The 21691-nt window shown below is 39.7% G+C and overlaps 2 protein-coding genes and 1 pseudogene across 2 annotated transcripts in view; 2 read left to right on the top strand and 1 right to left on the bottom strand.

Moving 5' to 3' along the window:
- The first annotated feature begins 501 nt into the window (after nucleotides 1-501).
- LOC147819086 (uncharacterized) lies at nucleotides 502-1696 on the top strand (annotated as a pseudogene).
- Nucleotides 1697-2485: 789 nt separating this feature from the next.
- ears2 (glutamyl-tRNA synthetase 2, mitochondrial) lies at nucleotides 2486-9050 on the bottom strand. The gene is made up of 10 exons (XM_023406987.2): nucleotides 8693-9050; nucleotides 7872-8027; nucleotides 7518-7707; nucleotides 7252-7402; nucleotides 6629-6950; nucleotides 6323-6431; nucleotides 5528-5681; nucleotides 5187-5317; nucleotides 4959-5094; nucleotides 2486-2802 (listed from the first exon to the last, which is right to left on the bottom strand). The coding sequence occupies exons 1-10, from the start codon at nucleotides 8802-8804 to the stop codon at nucleotides 2707-2709; spliced, it is 1557 nt and encodes a 518-aa protein (XP_023262755.1). The 5' UTR covers nucleotides 8805-9050; the 3' UTR covers nucleotides 2486-2706.
- A 2287-nt stretch (nucleotides 9051-11337) lies between these two features.
- LOC111655549 (uncharacterized) overlaps nucleotides 11338-21691 on the top strand; it is a 28452-nt gene continuing 18098 nt past the window's right edge. The window contains exons 1-12 of the mRNA XM_023406997.2: nucleotides 11338-11441; nucleotides 14274-14372; nucleotides 15050-15068; nucleotides 15230-15266; nucleotides 18115-18237; nucleotides 18601-18800; nucleotides 18880-18983; nucleotides 19857-19969; nucleotides 20393-20614; nucleotides 20740-20814; nucleotides 20944-21185; nucleotides 21565-21646. Coding sequence (XP_023262765.1) covers nucleotides 14321-14372; nucleotides 15050-15068; nucleotides 15230-15266; nucleotides 18115-18237; nucleotides 18601-18800; nucleotides 18880-18983; nucleotides 19857-19969; nucleotides 20393-20614; nucleotides 20740-20814; nucleotides 20944-21185; nucleotides 21565-21646 — 1269 coding nt within the window. The 5' untranslated portion in view covers nucleotides 11338-11441; nucleotides 14274-14320. The remainder of the gene's footprint in view (nucleotides 11442-14273; nucleotides 14373-15049; nucleotides 15069-15229; nucleotides 15267-18114; nucleotides 18238-18600; nucleotides 18801-18879; nucleotides 18984-19856; nucleotides 19970-20392; nucleotides 20615-20739; nucleotides 20815-20943; nucleotides 21186-21564; nucleotides 21647-21691) is intronic.

The raw sequence follows: 21691 nt of genomic DNA, 5'->3' as shown, positions 1-21691 counted from the left end.
CGCCCCCGCCCCTCCCCACCCGTACATCTGCACCACGCTGTAAACCAGAAACTGAAGTTCTCCGTGAAGCCACCAACTTATATGAACAGTAGTAGTAAGTATCAGCTGTGGAAAGTTTAAAAAAAAAAAAAAAAAAGGTTAAAGTATTGATAGATTATGTTTCCCTGGGCACAGACAGGTAAAACCTCCTACACCCCAGAGAGCCCCCGGTCCAAAATTGTGTCTGTTATTTTGCATCTATATGTAGTTGTTTGTTCTGCTGTGGTTGTTCTGCATCACTTTGTGTCACTTTTTTTTTTTGTATTTTTGTGTTAGTTTTTGATCGTTTTACGTCACTTTAAAAGGTCACTTCATAGTTGCTGTTTCTTTGTGTTCATTTTGCATCTCTATGTTCACTTTGTGTCTCTTTTGCATCAGAATATACTGATGTTTGCACACAGCCCCAAAGCAGAATACTCCCACCCCCATGTTTAACAGTTGGCAAGGTCTTCCTTTCATCAAATGCTCCAGACTTCAGACATTGACCTTTGTGGTGAGGTCACAGGTAAGGTTTCCCCCTGATATAACTTCCATGTTGACTCTTATTTGTGCATCAACGCTGCACAGTGGACTGGTGCGCCACCGCTCCTGTGTCAGTGGAACCTTCCTGCAGCTCCTCTGCAGTCATATGGGCGTTTTGATTTTTGCAGTTTTATCCAGATGTTTTCTTGGTCTTCAAGATCTTGTCTGGACTTCCACAGTACCAGTTAACTACCTATAGCCTCCCCTGCTTCATAGGGATCAATTAGCTTCATTTTAAGATCATCAGTCAGTTGCTCAGCTAGGCAGTAATTTAAAATCAAATACACAGTGGAGGAAATAATTATTTGATCCCCTGCTGATTTTGTAAGTTTACCCCCTTACAAAAGACATGAACTGTCCATATTTTTATGGTATATCAACAAAAAATCCAGAATAAAAACATTAAATAAAGGTTATAAATTAATTTGTATTTGAATGAGTGTAATAAGTATTTGATCCCCTACAAACCAGCAAGAATTCTGACCCCCACAGACCGGTTATGTGCCCATGAGGCAGTTAAATTAGTCCTGTCTCAACTCGTTATGTGTATAAAAAGACACCCGTCACAGAATCAATCTCTTCCATTCAAACCTCTCCACCACCACGGGCGAGACCAAAGAGCTGTCAAGGGACGTCAGGGACAAGATTGTAGGAATGGGCTGCAAGAGCATCAGCAAGAAGCTTGATGAGAAAGAGACCACTGTTGGCGCGATAATTAGAAAATGGAAGAAAGATAACAGTCAGTCGCCCTTCGCTCTGGAGCTCCATGCAAGATCTCACCTCGTGGGGTAAGGATGGTTCTGAGAAAGGTGAGGGATCAGCCCAGAATTACACGGGACGAGCTTGTTAATGATCTCAAGGGAGCTGGGACCACAGTCACCAAGGAAACCATTGGTAACACACTTCGCTGTAATGGACTGAGATCCTGCAGTGCCCGCAAGGTCCCCCTGCTCAAGAAGGCCCGTGTACAGGCCCGTCTGAAGTTTGCCAATGAACACCTGAATGATTCAGAGAAGCTTGGGAGAATGTGATGTGGTCGGATGAGACCAAAATTGAGCTCTTTGGCATCAACTCGACTCGTCATGTTTCTCTGCTAAGGGTACAGGAAGACTTCACCGCATTGAAGGGCCGATGAACGGGGCCATGTACCATGAGAACCTCCCGGGCCTCGGCCAGAACACTGAAGACGGGTCGTGGATGGGTCTTCCAGCAGGACAATGACCCAAAACATACGGCCAGGGCAAAAAAGGAGTGGCTCAAGAAGAAGCACATTAAGATCCTGGAGTGGCCTAGCCAGTCTCCGGACCTTAATCCCATAGAAAATCTGTGGAGGGAGCTGAAACTTCGAGTTGCTAAGCAACAGCCTCGAAACCTTCAGGATTTGGAGAGTAAAGAGGAGTGGACCAAAATCCCTCTTGAGATGTGCGCAAACCTGGTGACCAACTAAAAGAAAAAAGGTTTTCTCCACCAAGTACAAAGTCACGTTTTGCTTGAGGATCAAATACTTATTTAATTCAATCAAATACAAATTAATTTACTACCTTTTTATTTAATGTTTTTTTTTAATTTTTTTGTTGATATTCTGTCTCTGTTAAAATAAACCTACGATAAAAATTATGGACTGTTCATGTCTTTGTGAGGGTGTAAACTTACAAAATCAGCAGGGGATTAAATAATTACTTCCTCCACTGTACATGATCCATGAGAAAGTCAATAGTAATTATAATAATTAACGACTTGTAATAGTTTTCACTTTTGACTGTACAATACATCTGTGGAATGGGGTTCGTTAAAACTGTTCTTCTGAAGTAAAGCACAGGATAATTTGCATAAAAATACCAAGGTACTTCCCAACCTTGAGTGCATGGCGTCTCCTGGTCCAGTAAAGTGTCACAGCATGAATAAAACAAACACATCATGAGTGTAAAATTAGTTTTCCATTGTTTTATAAAATATTTCAAATAATTCGAGTATTATTTAACTTATGACCAGTGGGGTGCAGTTCATTTTAAATGTGTCCCAGTTAGCTTTGGCAGAATCAGTGTGAGGTTAAACATTTAACTCTCAACATACAGGCCACGTCCTCAACACCAGTTCTCGTCTTCAGGTCGACATCCAGCCACGAGCTGGCAGGTGGTCCAGTCTTTAACTCGTCTCTGAAAGCAGCATAAGTTTCTGGAATCGATGGCTGATCTCTGCAGGCCCCAAAGACAACATCATCTCGGCTACACTGGGACCTTGCTGCAGATCAGAGGAAGAAGAGGTGGTCAGTGAAGTTATGCGTGTCGAACCAGACAAGTAATGCAACAGACAGTAAACTGCAATCAGAAACAACTTCCTCTTTCCATATCCCTACAGGATTACTGTGGTGGCATTTCTCAGGCTTTAGTCATTACTATCATTTTAAAAATCTATTTTAGAGTTTACCTCGTCATGCCATGGATGGAAATTGAAAAAAAGGGACACGTGAAATTTTAACAGTCCAGCAGGAACTGAGTCTTTTTGTGATTATTGAAGCCAAAAAAAAAAGACTGAATTTGCTGAGGTCACATTTGAAAGATACAACTGCAGAAATGAAAGTCGCAATGGAGCTGTAAAAAAAGATCAGGTGATGTTATTAGTTCCTCAGAGTTAAAATTATACTAAAATATCATAGTGCAGGTGATGTTCTTGAGTCAGTATGTAAAGACCAGTCAAAGACAAACATGTTCTTCTTTGTTTGATTTGTTTACTCAGAGCAGTCGACGTCAGTGAGACTCCCTGAAAGTGGACTGTCCATTTATTTATTTATATTCATATAATCCAGGGAAGGTATGATGAGTGACTAAAGTCATTGTTGGGATTAGACATAACTGCAACCTATATTGTGAATAATATTTTTTTAAAAAAGCAATAAAAAAGGACTTTTAGAAAAACAGTTGGGGTTTCCTGCAGCCGTGTTTCTGCAGAGTCCGCCTGCACACATTTAGTAAATGACCACCTCCGCTAAAGCCCAGAACAGAATACTTCACTTTTACCATGATTAGCCTGTCCGAGACCAATTTTTGTGAAACAGAAACTCTTGTGCTGTCAAAGAATTGGCTCATCAGAATAAGTTATGTAGGTCACGCAATCTGAAAAGCACCTCGACGCGGTTCTAGCTGGAGATTAACAAGTGGGCAGTTTTTGCTGCATATCACAATCTAGTTTGTGAATGTCTCCAGGTTTGGCTCCAAGATGAAAAAGAAAGGAGCCTGAGGAGGATCAGGATTGACTGATTCATCAGGCTTAAACATCATATGTCACTTAATCTGTTTTTTTTTTGTCAGTCAGGAAATGTTGAAGGCAAACGGCTCAGTCAGTCACACACAGCTGGAGATGTGTGAAGAATGACTCAGCACACAAGCAGCAGCTGCTGAAGCTCTGGGTTAAAGGATGAGTCTGGTGATTTTCAACATTTGTCAACAAATCCCATCAAAACACCTAAACAACAATAAATGTATCAACTAACAAGTACTGTGTGTATCCACAATCTGATTTAGCTTATTCCCCTGTGCCATAGAGCTCCCTTGTTTTCCCTTGATCGATATGAGGAGTATGTATGTCTGACGCACAAGAAGAAACTGTCGAATGTGATGGATTTGTGTAAGAGCTGGAGTAATCAGAAGAGAGGAGATACAACAGAGACGTGATAAGAGGGCGACAGGGAACAAAGATGTTTCCTCATCGACCGATAGCGAGCGAGGCATTTCTCACCCCGAACAGAACTACGGGAGACTGGTGCAGCAGCTGCAGTCAGCGCTCAGTAATATGAACTGAGGCAGAATCTAGATGCTGCAATGAGTGGGACATTCAAGCCCAGAGTGTTTGGACACTTTCCTCAGGGGGGAGAAAATAAACTGACAGCATCACACGGTCTGGACATTCCCACACACCAATTCAATTTCTAATGCCAACTTCACAAATAATAACGCTCACAGCGATTGTTCACATGCACAGTGGCCTCTGCATTACAAGAGCTACTCTCACGACACTGTGAAAGACGTCGCTGTTATTAGTCTGTGGATCTGTTTCTAAATAAACACAGTGCCCGTATTTTTCATGATGAAGAAACAGTCACCCAGTGCATGTTTTAATTTAATGATGTGTTTAAATAGACGACAAGGCAGCAGTGTGGCGCAGAGGAGTAAGCCAAGGTTCTGGATGCACACACAATACTTGTTATTAGGATAATATTCATTGTTGTTTACATGGGATTTATTGACAATAATCAAAATGTGGAACATGTTTGGCCTTATTCTTTAAAATTAGTTTAAAGTTCAACACCTCCCGCCTCAACTAAACCAGTTTCACACAGGAAACCCTGTAGATTTTACATCACCACCAGTCATGAAAATGAACACGATGTCTTGAGGTACCTGCAGACCGCTGAGAGTCAGACGTAAAAGCTTCATCACTTCTCTGTACTTTGTGGCTTTCGTCTGTTTAGCCAGAGTCTTCAGATCTTTACTGAGCTGATCCACCGTCAGCTCCTCACCTCGCTCCTCTATCAATCTAAACGCACAGACACAGAAATGCTCATAATCCTGCTCAAACTGTAGGTGTAAAGTAAAGTGAAAACAGTGAGCGTTAATAACACTACATACTTTAACACTAATGAGGCAATGTGCTGGGCTTCTGCAGTGAGTGCTGCCACCTGCTGGCTGGAGACAGAAGGACGCACCCATAGGTAGGAATAATCAGGACTCACAAGCTCCTTCAGGGAGGATATGTGACCCTGTCGAGACGGGAAGAGAATAGTTTCAGTATTACAGACAGACAGGAGAGCAGTACTGAGAAAGAAGAGATGTAGTTTGTTTTCATCAGCTGAATTTAGGCTCAAAGTGCTGAGTAAGCAAACACACTAACTAACATTTAGCAAGGTGAGGGCGTGGTGTGTATGTTTTGAAGCATGCAAACACATTTGTAAGTATGGCCTTAAGGTTACCTTGCGAAGCTGCAGCACCCGCCTGATATAATCCTCATGCAGGACTTCATCCTCCTGGATCTCTGCTGCGTAGGCCTGCTGGATTTGCTCCTGCAGATCTTTTATCAGCAGAACGCACTGGTCCTCGTCTTCGATACGCTGCTGCAGGTGGATTCTGTCGCCACCGGACACATTACAGATATGAACTGTGACTTTTATAACTTAAAAAGAACAAACAATTTGACCACATGCAGTTTGGTTGAACCACAAAAAGCTAAATTTACTTTAGCAAGACATGCTAGCAGCCTTGTGAGGCTGTAGAGCTCAAAGACACAATTGTTGGATTGAGGGACAACTTTGCAGATTTTAGATCCTTAACTTTGACCTCAGGAAAGACTGTGGGGTGACTGCAACTAAAAGGGTTTATCCTCTGTACAGCAGCAGTTTATGATATCCAGTACTTAGTTCTGCATTTATAGCATTAGCCTGTCATCATTAACGTTAACACTGAGCTCTGAAGCATCTTGTCCCGAGCTTTATTCTTGGACAAGGGGTTTCGGGCAGCTCTGCTAATACTGTACGTAATTTATCTAATAAAGTACACACAATGCTACAGTAAAAAAGCTTTTATATACTGTAATGGAATAAAACATTGTGATACAGTTATTACAAAGTGCTGCTGGGTGGTCAGTCCAAGTAAACACAATGTTCACTTTAGGACCAGATGAGGCCTCAGTGACGGAGACAGAGAGACAGTTGAAGAAAGAAACAGACAAAAAAGACAGGAATACAGGGAAGGACAGAGTTTTGACTTACCTGTTGAACTCTGGTAGTTTTTCCAGGTCTAACAAGGCCGAATGAGTTGTGATCTTTGAAGGATTAAACTCAGATATCAGCTCATCTATCCTCCTCCCAATTCGATTGGCTGTAAGGCAACGTGATATTAATAAATAACAATAAATATTCAGATCTGATTTCACACAGTTTTTTTTTTCAATCACTATCTCCAGGTTCAACCTTAAATACAATTTAAGCATCCAAATAAATGTAATTTTATAGTCACTAATTCATCGTGTTCTTGTCTCTTTATCCTCCCTCTCTGATAACTTCTCCTTCACTCACTGCTGAATCCAGATCCACAGTTGGTGGTGATATCCAGCAGAGCCTCCGGCAGGATCTCGTCTCTCTGGAAGCTCTGGATGAATATATCCCCCTGCCTCTTGGACAGCTTACTACCGTCTTTGTTCATCAGGAGCGGCAGATGTCCAAAGGTGGGTGGTTTCCATCCAAGGGCTTGATACATGAGGAGATGTTTGGAGGTGGAGATGAGCCACTCAGACCCCCGCAGAACATGGCTGATCTTCATGTAATGATCATCTACTATGTTAGCGAGGTGATAGGTGGGAAACCCATCTGCTTTGATCACCACAGGGTCCCCCTCCACCTAGAGGAGAGGACAGAGGGTATGAAAAGCTAAATCAAAAAAGACAAACTTATTCTTAAACTAAAACTCTTGTTAAATCATGATGCAACATCAGAGATCCTGGATTAAAATTAAATGAGTAAATTTAATGGCAATTAAAAGTTATCTGAGAAATTGGGGAAGAAATAGTCATCACACCTCATTTGATGTGTTACTCTATCCTACATCATTTAGTGTGTGTCCCACTGAATCAAAGAGACGAGGGTCTACAGACATTTCAGGTGCTGCACATTCAAAACAGTGCAATCATCAGAAACCCGACCTGGGCCACTTCATGACGATTCCATCCAAAGATCAGGTCCTGAAAAGGCTCGACGCCCTCGTCCAAACGAAACCTGATCACATGCGACGTTCCTTGAGCCAGCTTCTCCTGGACCTGGTCGGCCCGAAGGTGACGACACCTGTTGTCATATCTGCAGAGAATGAGAAACGCAGCCAATGTTTTAAATCTGACAAAACCATCCTGAAGTCTGGTTGCATGTTATCTTCAAGTCTGCGAGAATATGTTTGTTCACGGTATTTAGTCACCTTGGAGTCTGTCCGCTCCTCAAAGCTTCTTTCTTGAGCAGTTCCAGTCTCTGCGGGCTGCAGAAACAGTGGTAGGCGTGACCACTGTTGACAAGCTGCTGGGCTGTCTGACTGTACAGGTCTAATCTCTGAGACTGAAGGTATGGACCCACCGGCCCGCCTCGACGGGGACTCTCATCTGGAGGTATACCTGGCAGATGTGAAAATGGTGCCATTAAATTAATAAACCTTTACAATATATAGATTATTATTATTTTATTATAATATACAGACAAAACAGCTGATGATCCTAACAGCGATTATCTACAATAAATAAAACCTGCAGTCTTAATTCACAACCACAGCGCTTCCTACCGGCCCACTCCAGCATGTCCTCTATGGACTCTGCCGCTCCTGGTACCAGTCTGCTCTGATCCGTGTCCTCCAGCCGCAGGATGAACACGCCTCCATACTTCTTTGCAAAGATGTAATTGTAGAGAGCAGTTCGGAGGCCTCCGAGGTGCAGGAAGCCTGCAGCACAAAGCAAAGTGTTGTTAGAACATCAAACCCCCGAATACAAATAGATATCTAAAAAGAGGCTGGTTTTCACATGCAGGACAAAGAGAAATATTTTCACATGAACTGAATAGGGCTTTTTCACTTGACTTATCATAGTTGGAAAAGGAAGGAAAAGTAGCTGTACTAAAAACATTAAGAATCTCTCCCTTAACTAAAACATCACAGTAAGGTTTGACAGTGAGTCAGCATTTGTCTCTTTGTTTTCTGTCTCTCTGTAGCTCTTTTGTGCCTCTTGGTGGTCATCTTGCATCTCTCTGTGGTCGTTTCGCATCACTTTGTAGTAATTTTCCTTCTATTTTTAGTCATTTTGTGTTTCGTTTTGATTTGAGGTCTATGTGGTCCATTTGTGTTTTTGATGTAACTGATGTTACAGCTGCCACTTCTCAGACAGGCCATTAAACCCGGTCAGTAATGTGATGTGCACATTCTTAAGCTTTCCCCAAAAACTATAATTTCAAGATGTATCTGACTGGTCATCAGTGAATGTATCACCTGTTGGTCTGTCGTTGGTGATTTGTTGATCTCAACAGTGTTGTGGTAAAACAAAAGCAAACTTTAAACAGATGTAGACAGAACCATAAGTTCTGCTACGCTGTGTATTTCTGTGAGGACCTTACCTGTGGGACTGGGTGCAAACCTCACCCTCACCTCCCCGTGAACCGTGGAGCAGCATCTTCTGACAGCGGCGTTCAGGTAACACCGCTGACATGACCTCAGCCACAACGACATGATGACAGAAGGTCTCTGGGTGTTTCACCGAGAGGGCACGCGCTTTAACGGTCACACCGGTGACGTGACGGGCACCGTGCGACGGTTACCGAAACTGCATTTCAACAGACGACAACAAGACAATAAAAACTAAACGCTATTACTGCAAAAAGGCTTCACATCACAGCTGCAAATGATTGGGTCACACATGTTTATAGTCCATTGAATAATTTCATCCTTCGTCGAAACAAGACCGGAAGAAGAATTCAGCAGCCACGAAGCGCATACTGCCACCTAGCGGAGAGTGTTGTTATTTCTACAGATTTAATTATACTACTGGTTAAAGATAGACTTCACACACTTAATTGTTGACTTTAAATTATATTTTTTGAAGTGTCTTGAATATTAAAAGTGTCTTAAATAAAATGAGAAAAAGAATGTCTCAGTTTGCAGTTTCTTTTTTTGGTGCCTTTTGTTTTTGTAGCTTGTAGCCAACTTGCTGCCAGTGAGCTCAAATATCAATCTCTTAGTCACTGAGAATATTCAGTCTGTGAAAACAAACTGTGAATAAAAAAGCTGCATAATGTCTTCTGTGGCTCTGGAGAGAGCTTTGTCAAGCCCCCCTTTATAATATCACAGTGATGCCATTAGACATTATCTTAGTTACATATTTTACAAACTGGAGAGGATCAGGGGGCTGGCTGGAGCAGGTGAAGTGTAGCACGGAGTAGAGACCTGAGAAGAAACCTAAAGGAGAAGACTTACATCTGAAGATCATAAAGACAGGCGATCAAACTTACCACAAGGTGTAGAGTGGGAGGTGACTAAAGACCTCAGGCTGGGAGCTGGTCGACCACAAGTCAGGATACAGCTGGTCACAGACAGCCATAACAATCTGCAGGAAACTCTAAAGTTTGCACTGTCAGACCCACAGTACAGAAAACAAAACAACTTGACGAGCTGACAAAAGGTGGCAGGAGACACCACTTTAAGTTGTGTGATAGCAGAGGAAGTCGAGGGAAATGTCATATGATACAGAGCTGGAAGGAAAACACTTCAAAAACAAGGTTCTTGCCAAGTCACTTCATCACATGAGTTATTTCTTTAATAAACAATACATTTTCTGCTGTAGCGATTTTTAAGAAATTAGTGTCAGTTTCTTTACATACAGTAATACAAAACTGCAATATCACTATCTCTTCTTTTTAAGCTGTTCAAAAACCATTTCATGACTATTGGCGTTTTCACGCTTCAAATTTGTTGAACTTTGACCACTGCTTTAATGAACAGAAAAAGAATTAGCCCACTTGTATTTCTGAAAAACTCAAACAGAACAAAAACATATCATCAAGACCAAAGAGAGACTATTTGCTAAATTGTTACAAAAGTGTATCTCCCCAAATACCTAACTATTCCTACTCTGGAAGTTGGAGATCTCCAATTTACACACACAAATACACACACAAAAAGGTAAAACACGTTGGTTACATTTGTTTAATATTCTTTCAAAGACAATATTTTTGGCTTGTAATTTCTAAACAATTATAATAAATCTTAAAGTTCTTAAAGGATTCTTTTAAAGTCATAATAGATCAGATGGCATCTGAAGCACTGTGGCGCTGAATAACCTTTAATATATCAATAATACGCCATCTGTTGCGATTGTAAACATATTGGTATTACCAGTCCTCCTTGATCAAATTGTGAATAAACTTCAGTTTACTTTTTAGTAATCCATTCCCTGTAATATGATTTATGGCTGGGGCTCTGTTCACTGCAAGAGTCAGTCAACCTTTATGCTGAATGAATCACTAATACTGAATTCAGTTTGTTTGAAGATTATTAACAAACCAGTTTAACCTGATGTGTGTGTGCATGCCAGGGTATGTGTGTTTGTGTGTTCTTGAGAGTGTGTGGCCACACGCACACATGAATGCCAACGTCTCTCCATTTTGAGAATAGCATGTGATGTTTGCGGTCCACTTTTAGATTTTAAAGTCATTTCTTGCTCATTATTTGAAGTTTTATGTCTAATTCTGGGGATTAAAGCCGACTGACAAACCTTTGAAGCCCTAAAAGAGATTCTTCATCTGCGGTGGAAGTGTTTATAGTCAATTCTTACTCTGGTGCCAAGACATCATTACTGGGATGGATGTGATGTAACCACAGAAAAGGAAGAGTTTCTGTGACAAGCTGTCTAAAGTTGAAAACAAATCTATATTTAGCCCATGTGATCTCTAAGTTAAACACTACATGATTGGCTCTCTCAAATTTCAAGTCCAAATTGCTGTATTATTAACAAAGCTAGAGGCTTATATATCCAGAAAACAAATATTAGGGAGGTGGAACCTGCTGAACATGGATCAGGTGTAACTTTATACTTTGTGTCTACCTTTCTTTCACATGAGTATTCATAGACACAAAAGCTGAGCATATATCTAGCCTACACTCTTAAGTACATAATGTATACCTGAATGCAGCAGTGGCTGTATAGTACACGCCTAAAGCAGAAGAGCCAGCATTAACTGTGTTGTCGTCACAAGAAAACACACCCTTCAACAGTTCACTGGTACACCTGTGTCTCAGGTGTCAGGAGAGAGTGTCTAACCAGCCGGTACTTTACAGCGCCTGACGGACTCCAGCCACAAACAAGATTTGGTAAGAGATTCAGTTTTGATGTGTCATGTCGTTATTTTATTTTATATCCACGCGAAATCTGTCACTGCATCCTAAAGGATCACATCACCATCTTGTTATCCTGTCTCTACATGTGCTTATCATGGATGGATCTACTCATGTAGATTGATATTGATTCATATTTAACAGTAAAGAGAGAACAAATGCTAATGTGTTAATGGTTTATAAAAAGCAGGTTTTACAAACAGATAAGGTTGAAAATCACTCACAAATGATCACTTAAAGTACCATAATCTGGCCTCTTTTTTTTTGTTGTATGAGTGTGCAGCTCTGGCAACAACGTGCCGTTTGGGGATTTCAGCTGTGGGAATAAGCTCTACCTCATTAAACTGGGTTGGAGAGTGTTCAAGCTTATAAGGAGATGCACGCTCCTTATAATAAAATATACATGTGACTTTCTAAATAACCATTAGAACAAAGAATAATAAATGTATTACAGATTATTCAGATGACTAAATCACTGGCTTGAAACTGCAAGAGACCAAATGAGTTGTGGAAGAAGTATCCAGATCATTTACTAAATGTAAAAAAAAAAAGACGTTAACTCTTACATTTAAAGATTTCACTGAGGTAAAAGTGCAAAAGCAGTAGCAAGTATTAAGAATCAAGTGTAAGATTATAATCTTATTACTTTTGTTTGTAACTCGAGCCGTACAGAATTGGCATCAGATTTTTAATTGTATATCTAATTGTTAAGCGACTGTAAGTAACAAAATCTAAATGTTGTGGAGTAAAAATTGAAATATTTACTCCTGAAATGCAGTGAAGCAGAAGTAAAAAGTAGGATCAAATAGAAATTCCTCACAGTACCTCACAACTGTAGTTATTTTCAGTCCTTGAGGAGATATGCTTTTTCTTGTGGTGCCAGGAATTGGAATAAATTGCCTTTGTACCACAAAACACCAAAACAAAAACAAAGTAGCTGCACCATCATTTTCTTTTCTTACTTTTCTTTCAAATTTCAAAAGTTCTAAACTAAAAGTGACCTTTAACATTGATACAAATTAAAGGACTGATCAACTAGGTTTGATTTTATTTTGTCTAAACTTAATTTTTTTTTTAACATCCTCTTACGTAATAAAGATAATAAAACACTGAGAGGAAAGGAATTATGTATTAACTGTGTGTATGAGTGTGGATGTGGGTGATGTAATTTAACTAGCCTTACAGGACAAACATTTTCAAGTATTTTCACACTACTTCTGTTAATCTCCAGCTTTGGTAACAGCAAATTATCCAAAAATAATCTAAACAGTGTTTGTCTTTCACCTGCCAGAGTTATGAATGGGCGCGGAGGATGAATGAGCCTGAACAAACACTTAAACTTTGACCAAATATTTATTTTAATACAAGAGCTTTCAGTATGTTGCAATACATAACACAGATTCAACTGGGTGAAAGTGTTGAGAGGAAACTCATCAGTGTGTGCGTGATTTTGTGTGTAGCTGTAGCAGTGGTAAATAATTTGTAAAACAAGAATTTCTTATATATTGCAAACAAATAACTCTCTGATGATCATCTGAAGAAATCGATGAATAAAAACCTGCTACAAAAAAATAACAAACAGCCTAATTTCTGCCTGAGGACCCCTCCCTTGAAACTGAGATGATGCAGCTCAAAGAGTTTATCCTTAAAATTTAAAATTGAATGAATAAATCTGCTCACACAGACATTGTGGGGACCCACCTACTGTTTGTTCATTGATAGATTTATATGATTGGAAAATACCCACTTGCTGTGACTAACTCACACTCTTCATAACAGATAACTCTGTCAGTATACGTCAGTATACACACAGTACAACACAGTATGGCCTGTTGGTATAGTAAAAAATCTCCTTCATGACTTAGGTGTTGGTTGGGGTTCGACATGTTGTAGTTCTGGTTAAAGTTAAGGTTAGTTAAGGATCACATTAAGTTTTCCAAGTGACAAAAAAAATGTGTGTGTGCGTGTGTGTATTAAAAAGAAAGCAAAGCAAAACAATCAGTGCATTAGTTGTTATCACTTTACCATGACAGATGCTGAGAGAAGTGACCTAACAACTTCTATACAACGAGACACACAAGACCTTTTACCCTGATCTCCCTTTCATTGAAACATTGTGTGTCTCAAAAAACATGCTGGCTCCAGTTAACATTGACAGATCAGTAGAAAATCAGGAAACTAATTGTTGCGAGTGCTTAGCGAGAGTAAATGTGCTCTAGCAACATTTTATAGAATATGTATTTTTTCAACCACGGTCATGTGCTCGTTGGCTGCGTCCATTGTTCTGAGGTAAAGGGTGCAGGGTTTCAGCATTCTTTCCTCTGAAGCATCTATTGTCTCATCACTTTTGTACTGCTATGTTAAAGGTCACTTTGTGCCACTGACTGTAAACTATCTAGCAGCCACTCCCAGATTATTATCTGCTGTCAAAAGGCTCCGAGCTTTAATGCACAAAGTGCATGAGTGTTAAACAGTGTTGACGGTGACTAGACAACAATGGGCTAAAAATGTGTTTTGAAGAAAGAAAGGAACAAACTTATGTAATATATTAAACTTTGCCATAATTTCAAAGGAGCAAAAAGTGGAATACCTCTTTGATAATGATTACATGAAATCAATTATTTCATACTGTGTTCGTTGTTTACATATGATTTTTTTAACTTTAATACTAAGAAAGAACTATGATTTATTTTTTTTTACAAACCTTGAAAACATCTCTAACTCAGGCTGCTGATCCATCTGCACCTTGTAGTGCTTGTTGGTGTAGTAGTTTACTGTGTCACCTGCTTCCTCTGATTCCCTCCCCAGTGATTTTTTACCACAAAGCCCTGTCATCCCATGAGACTTGTCACATCATGAGATCACGCTACCTATTCCTACTCGTTTACCTCCTGGGGAGCTGCTTGGGTAAGATCAGATTTTGTGTCTTTTCTCTAATGTATAAGTGTCAACATACAGTCCAAAAGGAAAATTCAAAGTCACCAATGAATTGATCCTACTACGTATTATCTATGTAGCTAATATCTGATACTGCTTGCCTGGTAGTTCGAGCTCTGTGCTATAGATCTTTTTTTGTTCAAAAAATATTACAGGTCCCATGTTGTATAAAGTGAGATTTCCATGTGTTTTTTTTTTATTTTTTATTATAAAGCAGGTTTAGGTTCTATATTAATACTGTGAAAATATCAAAGTGCTCAGTCCACACAGAAATGTAAAATAAAACCACAAATATATCTTCTTATGAATCAACACCTCAAACAAAACACAGCAAAAGTGTAAAATGTAGGACCTTGTGATTGATAAAGACATGGTAGGGAAGAATTGTTGGTTTTGCTCTTTGTTAACAGGATAAAGACAGTCTTTACAAATCCTCTGAAAAGACCAAAATTAACAATATGTTCATCTTTCTGTCAAAACTTTCCGAAGACTGGTCACATGCTACTATATTACAAGCATAAACAATCATTATCTCATAATACAACGCCTCATGATAGAAATATCCTAAACACTGAAGGCCCAACTCTATAGCTGAACTTCAGATTCTTGTGTCAGCTCTAACAACGACCTTTGTCTTCTTCTTACAGAGGCATCAAGTGAACGAAGGTAAGATCCGAAAGTTGAAATGGAAAAAACATTTCTAATAGAAAAGCCAATGGTGAATAAAATTGTCTTTCCCACTTAGAAAGATTACGCCCTGTTCTAAATTAAATGAATCTTTTGTCTTTAAATGCTCGTCTTGTTGCTTCACCGATGGAAATTTACAGAAATGAAACCTGCACTACAGAAGAAACCTGTGGCCAGGTGAGTGAACCCTTCACACACTTAAATATTTCACATTATTGTGAAACAAAATGCCAAAAAGAAATTCAGCCCCAGAAACAGTTCAAAATCATAAGATCTGCATCTCTTTGTTGATTAATCTAGATTTATGATCATAATCAAATCCCTCCTAAAGCTGCAGGTATGAACGTCATGTTCTGATTTTATCTGTCGATTGGAGACTATTACTCAGAGTGATTTCTTAATAACCGATGATAAGACAACTTCGAATGAGTTATGACGTTGCCATGGTGATTCAATGTGGATTTGGTTTTATTTTCATTGGATTTGTTTCCATTATTCAATCTAGTCACTTTCAGTGTCACTGGAGCAGCTTCAGCATTTATCATTATTTCAAAGCAGAATATTTTAAGTTTTAATTGATCTGATTCTGAGGGGAAATTACCTGAAGCACTGTGTGTATAAGCAGCAACTCCAAAGAATCTGGTCAGGGGCAAATGATAACAAGAGATCTATAATAGTGGCATTGGACTGAGTGATTCAGTGTGATAACAAAGAGAGGACCACAATGGCTGCTACCACAACACAATTTGCATGTGACCTCAGTGTCTCAGGATTCTTGGCATAATTTGAATGCACAAAGCTGCCCAAATCACACAACAGCATCAAGATCAGTTCGAACACCAGTTATTGCACTGAGCTTGATAAAATAAAATGTAAACAGAGTTTATCAACACATGCAGTACTTCACAGTTGTGAGCTGCGTGACAGAAACACCAAAAATAGACCTGCCTGGAGTGAATACCAGTGTGTGGTAGCCTGTCATGTTGAGATTTGTCAAGATTGTTGATGTGCAACTTGTTTTTCATCTTTGTCCGTTGTGTTTTTGTTTGACGGTTTCTACCTCTGGTGTACAATGATTTTGCAGTTCTCATGACTAATGCACCAGCATGTCTGGCGGTATGATGAGGCGATTAGCGATCAGCTTTAAAGCTGTCAGAGTTTGCTGACAGTCTCCATTCTTAATGTTTTCATTTTCGCATCTGGTATGTGAATTTACAAAGTTACAAAGACACCAGACACTTGTTGTAATATTCTTTAGGCCTTTTTTCACAGCTGACATCTTGACCTGTCATTGCAGGAAAAGCACAGGTGTCATTAATATAATTAACGATGGCTTTGTTCCATTTCAGTGTATCACTGGTCTATGTCACTGAGCCTGAATGTAAAACAGGACTAGCCCGGTAAAGCTACATTATATATTATTAATATTATTAATCATACCTGTACTTTTCCTCAGAAGGCGAGTTATAAAATGAAACTCTGAAATGTAGTGGTGCAGAAATATAAAGTAACATAAAATGAAAATACTCAAGTAAAGTACAAGTACCTCAAAATTGTAGGCTACTTAAGTACAGTAGTTAATATAAATGTGCTCAATTACTTTCCAACACTTTTAATACAATTACTTCGGCACACGTGGTTGTTAGTATTGTTCAATTACCCAACCAGTTAAAACTCTTGAAACAAAGGGTTTGTTTATTATAGAAAATATCAAAAAGGTAAAAGACTAAAACTCAATTGCATCTTAAAATGAAATAATAAACTGTATATTGATGTCAAAACATATCTCTACACAGCTAATCCTCCATTGTCTCACTGCTCATAACTGAGCACCAGTGTTTGCTAAATTAAATAATATAGGACCATGATCTTGTATATTGATAATGAAATGACAAGCCATCACTATAACGAAAGGGCGCACTATAAGCTAGCTAACATTAGTTAGCTAAACTGTAACCTTAGGCTAAAGTTAGAAACTAGCTAACATTAGCGTTCATTCATAGATACTTTACAGTCTAATTCAGAAACTCTGAAAGTAAGAAAGTGAAGTGTATTAAACAAGCTGATCACAGGAATTCAAATACTATAAGGAGGATTAGTTGTTAGGTGTGTCTGTTTCATGCCTCTCAGGTCCTGTTTTATTGTGCTATTTACTGTGGGTGTTAAAATAATAATGTTGCAAATTAATTATATTTCTAAGTTAATATGCTTAGTGAATATTAAATGTGGCTAGCTAGCTTAAAGAGGTTAATTGCCTATGTTAACTAGTTCACTAACCACATTTATGTTCTTAGTAATAGTAGATATACAGCATGTGCTTTAATTTATTTGACACTCATAATGGCCTTTCATTGTGATTCAGATTTGTTCCCTAAAAATTGTGTGTATAACCAGATAACTAAAATTGAATGGTAAAAGATTGGCTTTAACTCAGCATGCTTAGTTGCCAGATTTATGATACTGGCAGCGATATATGAGCTAGAGTCAACATTCAGTCATAATCTTCCCTGGCTTGTTGAAACCAACTGATAGAATTTGTTCCCTCTCATTGTGAAGCAGATTTGTACAAGTTCATGGATATTGTCTGTATATGTTTATATAAAAAGGGAAACCCTGGCTGCAAACACCTTGTGTTACCATGGGCCAAATGCAAGTGCTGCTAATGTGGAGCTAAGTCTCTGCCTGAATGAGCAAAATCTATCACAAAAAAACAAATCAAATGTGGACAAATTTGAAATTTGGTAATTTAGTTTGTATGAGCCAGATGAGTACACAATCAGGCAATCTGCCACAATCAGTCTTAGCTTCATGGAAACTTGATGTTATAAAATAGCACATTTCAATCCCATGTTATGAGCTCATTGTTAGCTCAGTAGTTATGAACTTTGACATAGTTTCTGTTTGTAAATGTTTTCAGTTGAAAAGAAGCTGCATATCCTCCCTAATACATAGGATTTGTTATTTGCTTTACAATATCATATTGTTTATCTATTGTTCATGTTCTCCTCTTGTCGTTCATTCCAAGGTGCCAGATTCAACCTCGCACTTCCTCCAGTGTGTGGGATTACCATCGACAGACACAGGGAGAGAGCACATGCGGAGGCTGAAAGGCATGCTTGAGGCAACAATGGATGTGTACACCTTCATGGTACGGCTCAATGTTAGGAGCAGCACAGGAATGTGCAAGTAGACATGCAACAGGAGGAATGTTGCTACAGATTCCAACCTGACCAGTTGGTGCTGTAATGCTGTCTCTGTTTTTATTCTCATGGAGGGACAGTCAGACTTACACAGAGACTGTCACAGATCAGTAGTGCAGTGACTGTGAGTCTTCTGGAAAGACTATTGTGATACTGAAGGTTAAATGTCACATGTTTTTGCCTACGTGTTTTAGTAGCTTTTCAAGGGGAACACATTTATCTACATAACATAAAAAAATCAACTGTCTTTCTACCCCACATACTGATTTTTAAAATTTTTTTATTACATCCTTCTATCTCCACCATCACAGAGGTCCAGCATGACAGGAGTGCCGTTTCTCAGCCTGCAGGGGGCACTGGACTTGAAGCCCGGTGCAGACCCCCTCCAGAATGAAGCCCTGGTCCAGATGTGGCTGGAAGTGAAGATAAAACCGCTGCTTAAATCCATCACCAAACACTTCCTGTCCTGCCTCAGCACCAAGAACTTCAGCTGTTCCACCTACCAGACTGTGTATGTCTATTTCTGCCTCTCTCTGCCAGTGTGTATCGGTGACCCCAGCGTCTTCTCACCATCCTATCTTTTCTTACAGGGTGAGGGAGCTCAGTCACCATTATTCTGAGATGGATCCAGTCAGACAAAAGTGGATCTACACATTCTTTATGTACCCCTTCCTGTCTGGAGACGGCGTAGCTGGTAATGCTTATAAGTCTAACTTCTAATTAACTGGAAGTTATTTACAAAGAGCCTACCTCCACTGCACATTCCTCTAATGTCCTTTAATCACAGAAAATGCTCAGAAAATTTCAGATTCAAAGATTTTACTTACTCACATGCTCATTTAGTGTGTGCTTTGACATACAGGGCTGACTGTGTTAAAAAGGCTAGTGTGAAACTACTAATTACAATTACAATAAAAGTAAGAGTTACAAAAACAAATATGCAGAATACAAAATTTGAATAAAAAAATTCTGAATACATGTAATGTAAGTATGAAAATGCTTAAGTGTATATTGGTGCATTGTGGAGGCGGGCTGTGCTGTAAATATAATCTTCTGTTTTCATATCTGTATCACGACTGGCGGCCATGATGAGTTATTTTACTGTTAATTATGCAAAATGCTTGAGTCTAACTCACAATCATTCACTTATGGCGATTAATATAATGTTGCCGTAGTGACAAATATTGGCAGAATTTAATAAAATTCTGCTGAGTCATTCAAGTCATACAAAAGATTTGCAACAAATCACAGCAACAGCATAATATACCAAAGAGCAAATGATATGTTTTTCCTGCCTCATCCAAGATTGTTATGCACAAAATTGTGATAATTGGATTGAAAACGTAGGAAAACAGCTGTTTTGCAAAAAAATAAAAGATGGTGGATAATGTGAAGGGTGCAGCCATCTCTGGTTAGTGACACATTTGACTTGAACCAAGGCTAGGCGGCGCTTATTCTTGTCTTCTTGCAATCAGATGTGACCAAAACCCACATGTCAGATTTTTTAACACTATAAAAGATTCTTTATCTCGTTTAATTTGTGTGTTTGTGTGTAATGTGTGTACAGGTTGTGTGAGCCCAGGGGAAAGCAGCGAGGAGTGGCTGATGAAGAATTTCGGTACCTTCAGAGCCATGGCCCGAATGAAGGACTTTTCAACACTCAACATGGTCTTCAGTGGAGTGAGTTAACTTGAGTTTTCTTCAAGATCCATATGATTTACAACGTCACAGCAACAGAGCGGGGAGAGTTTTTGTGGTAGTTTCTCTCCAGAGACACTTCACAGAGCAGTTCATGTCGTAATAACTGGTGAACTTAAACTGCTTTTTACACTGAAGTCTCAGGCACTTAAACATGTCATGCTTTTCTGAGTTTTTCCTTACACAAGGATCCAAGTTTACACCAAAGGGAGTAACTCTGTAACATCCAATCTGACCAATCAGAGCACACTGGGCTCTGATTAAGGAGCCCTGAGCTCTATCAGAGAGTTTCAGACAGAGGGTGAATAGAGTACAATATAAAATGAACAGAAGAAGAAACATAATGTCTTTTTCATCCTCCTCCTCTCTCTTATTCTCGGTCTCTTGTTTATTTCTCCACCACAGCTGGAGGTTCTTCACCTGTTGTCTCCAGCGCAGAAGGCCGAGCTGCTGATGAGGCCTGAGGTCGCAGGTTTGGACAACAGCACCTTAACCCTGGTCTTCCACAATTTGTTGACAGGGGGCTCTGGCCCTCCTCCCACCATGAGCCCTGATGGGGGCCACAACTGGACGAGCCCTGGATATCTATCTATCAGTCCTCCACCCCCTACTAATAACTTCAGAGAGGTACTATAATGTAGCATGGATTTATAGGTGCTGCCACGTCTTTAATGTTCAAGTACAACAGCTTTAAAATCTGTTATTATCCAGCTAAATAGCAATTTTCATCACTTCTTGTGTCTCACTTACAGGTTGTAAACGGGTTCATGATGGCTTTCAGACCCGTTGGGAGCTTCGTTCATAACTTTGTGTCCTTCACACATGAGGTACAAGCACTCACATACACCAATACATTACGTACACATGCACACGTACCACATAAACTGACATGCAGATGTATGTAAACCACATAATCCTGCCAAGTGACTCTTGATCTGGTTTGTTTCATGTGTCAGAGAAACGTGTCAGAAATAAGAAGTGCCACTCTGACCCAGTTCCTGCTCAACTGGACTCTGGCCGAGCTGGCAAACGTTTACAGGCCGCAGAACATGTCTGTCATTCCCGAGCCTCAGACATTTGATGTGACGAATGTGGAGGACTGGTATCGGCAGGTTGTGATACCGTTGTTACGGAGGTTCTTGCCAAACGACGAAGCCCTGATGCATCAAAACATCACGCTCGCCTTCCACGAACTGTTGTAAGTTAAGCTAACCTATTTAATTAGCATTTTCCTCATACCTCACACCACAGCCTTACTCTGTATTTTTCAGGAGTTGGTGGAAAAGTCAAAAGGGAAGTGAATATTGGACTCAGCTGCCCAGAAACACAACTCCAAATGAATGCAAATGTTTCTGTTGGATGTGTAAAAGCAATTTGTTGCTAACATGTTCACCATAACTTGATAAGCTGAAGATTCGTCAGGCTGTGGTGTTATCGGCTCATTGCTGAGTTCTTCTGCCCACTAGAGGCCAAAAATCATTAACTGCAGCTTTAAGTAAGCACATCAGTCCCCTCAGTCCACCACAGGTCAGCCTGTCTATGTTTCTGTATTATAATGTGCTTTTTTTTCTGTGCAGCCATCTGGACAACGCTAAGGACAATGAAACCTCTGAAATCCAGGATGTTTGTAGCATCACCCTCGATAAGAGCCCTTGTGGGGTGAGGCTTCATTTTATTATTATTTTTTTTTAACTTAAATCAAGT

Source organism: Seriola lalandi, unplaced genomic scaffold (genome assembly GCF_002814215.2).
Source record: "Seriola lalandi dorsalis isolate HSWRI2012SDOR001 ecotype SW California unplaced genomic scaffold, Sedor1 jcf7180002054324, whole genome shotgun sequence".
NCBI lineage: Eukaryota > Metazoa > Chordata > Actinopteri > Carangiformes > Carangidae > Seriola > Seriola lalandi.
The sequence above is the reverse complement of the archived record's forward strand: the minus strand, read 5'-3'. Positions and strand labels throughout refer to the sequence as shown.

Bases quoted from the DNA above. Each gene is read 5' to 3' on its own strand.
- ears2 (XM_023406987.2), bottom strand. From the start codon at position 8,804: ATGTCGTTGTGGCTGAGGTCATGTCAGCGGTGTTACCTGAACGCCGCT. The intron at 6,951-7,251 runs GTCGGGTTTCTG...CCTCTCCTCTAG, and splicing joins ATCGTCATGAAGTGGCCCAG to GTGGAGGGGGACCCTGTGGT. The intron at 5,682-6,322 runs GTAAGTCAAAAC...CGGTGGCGACAG, and splicing joins AAACTACCAGAGTTCAACAG to AATCCACCTGCAGCAGCGTA.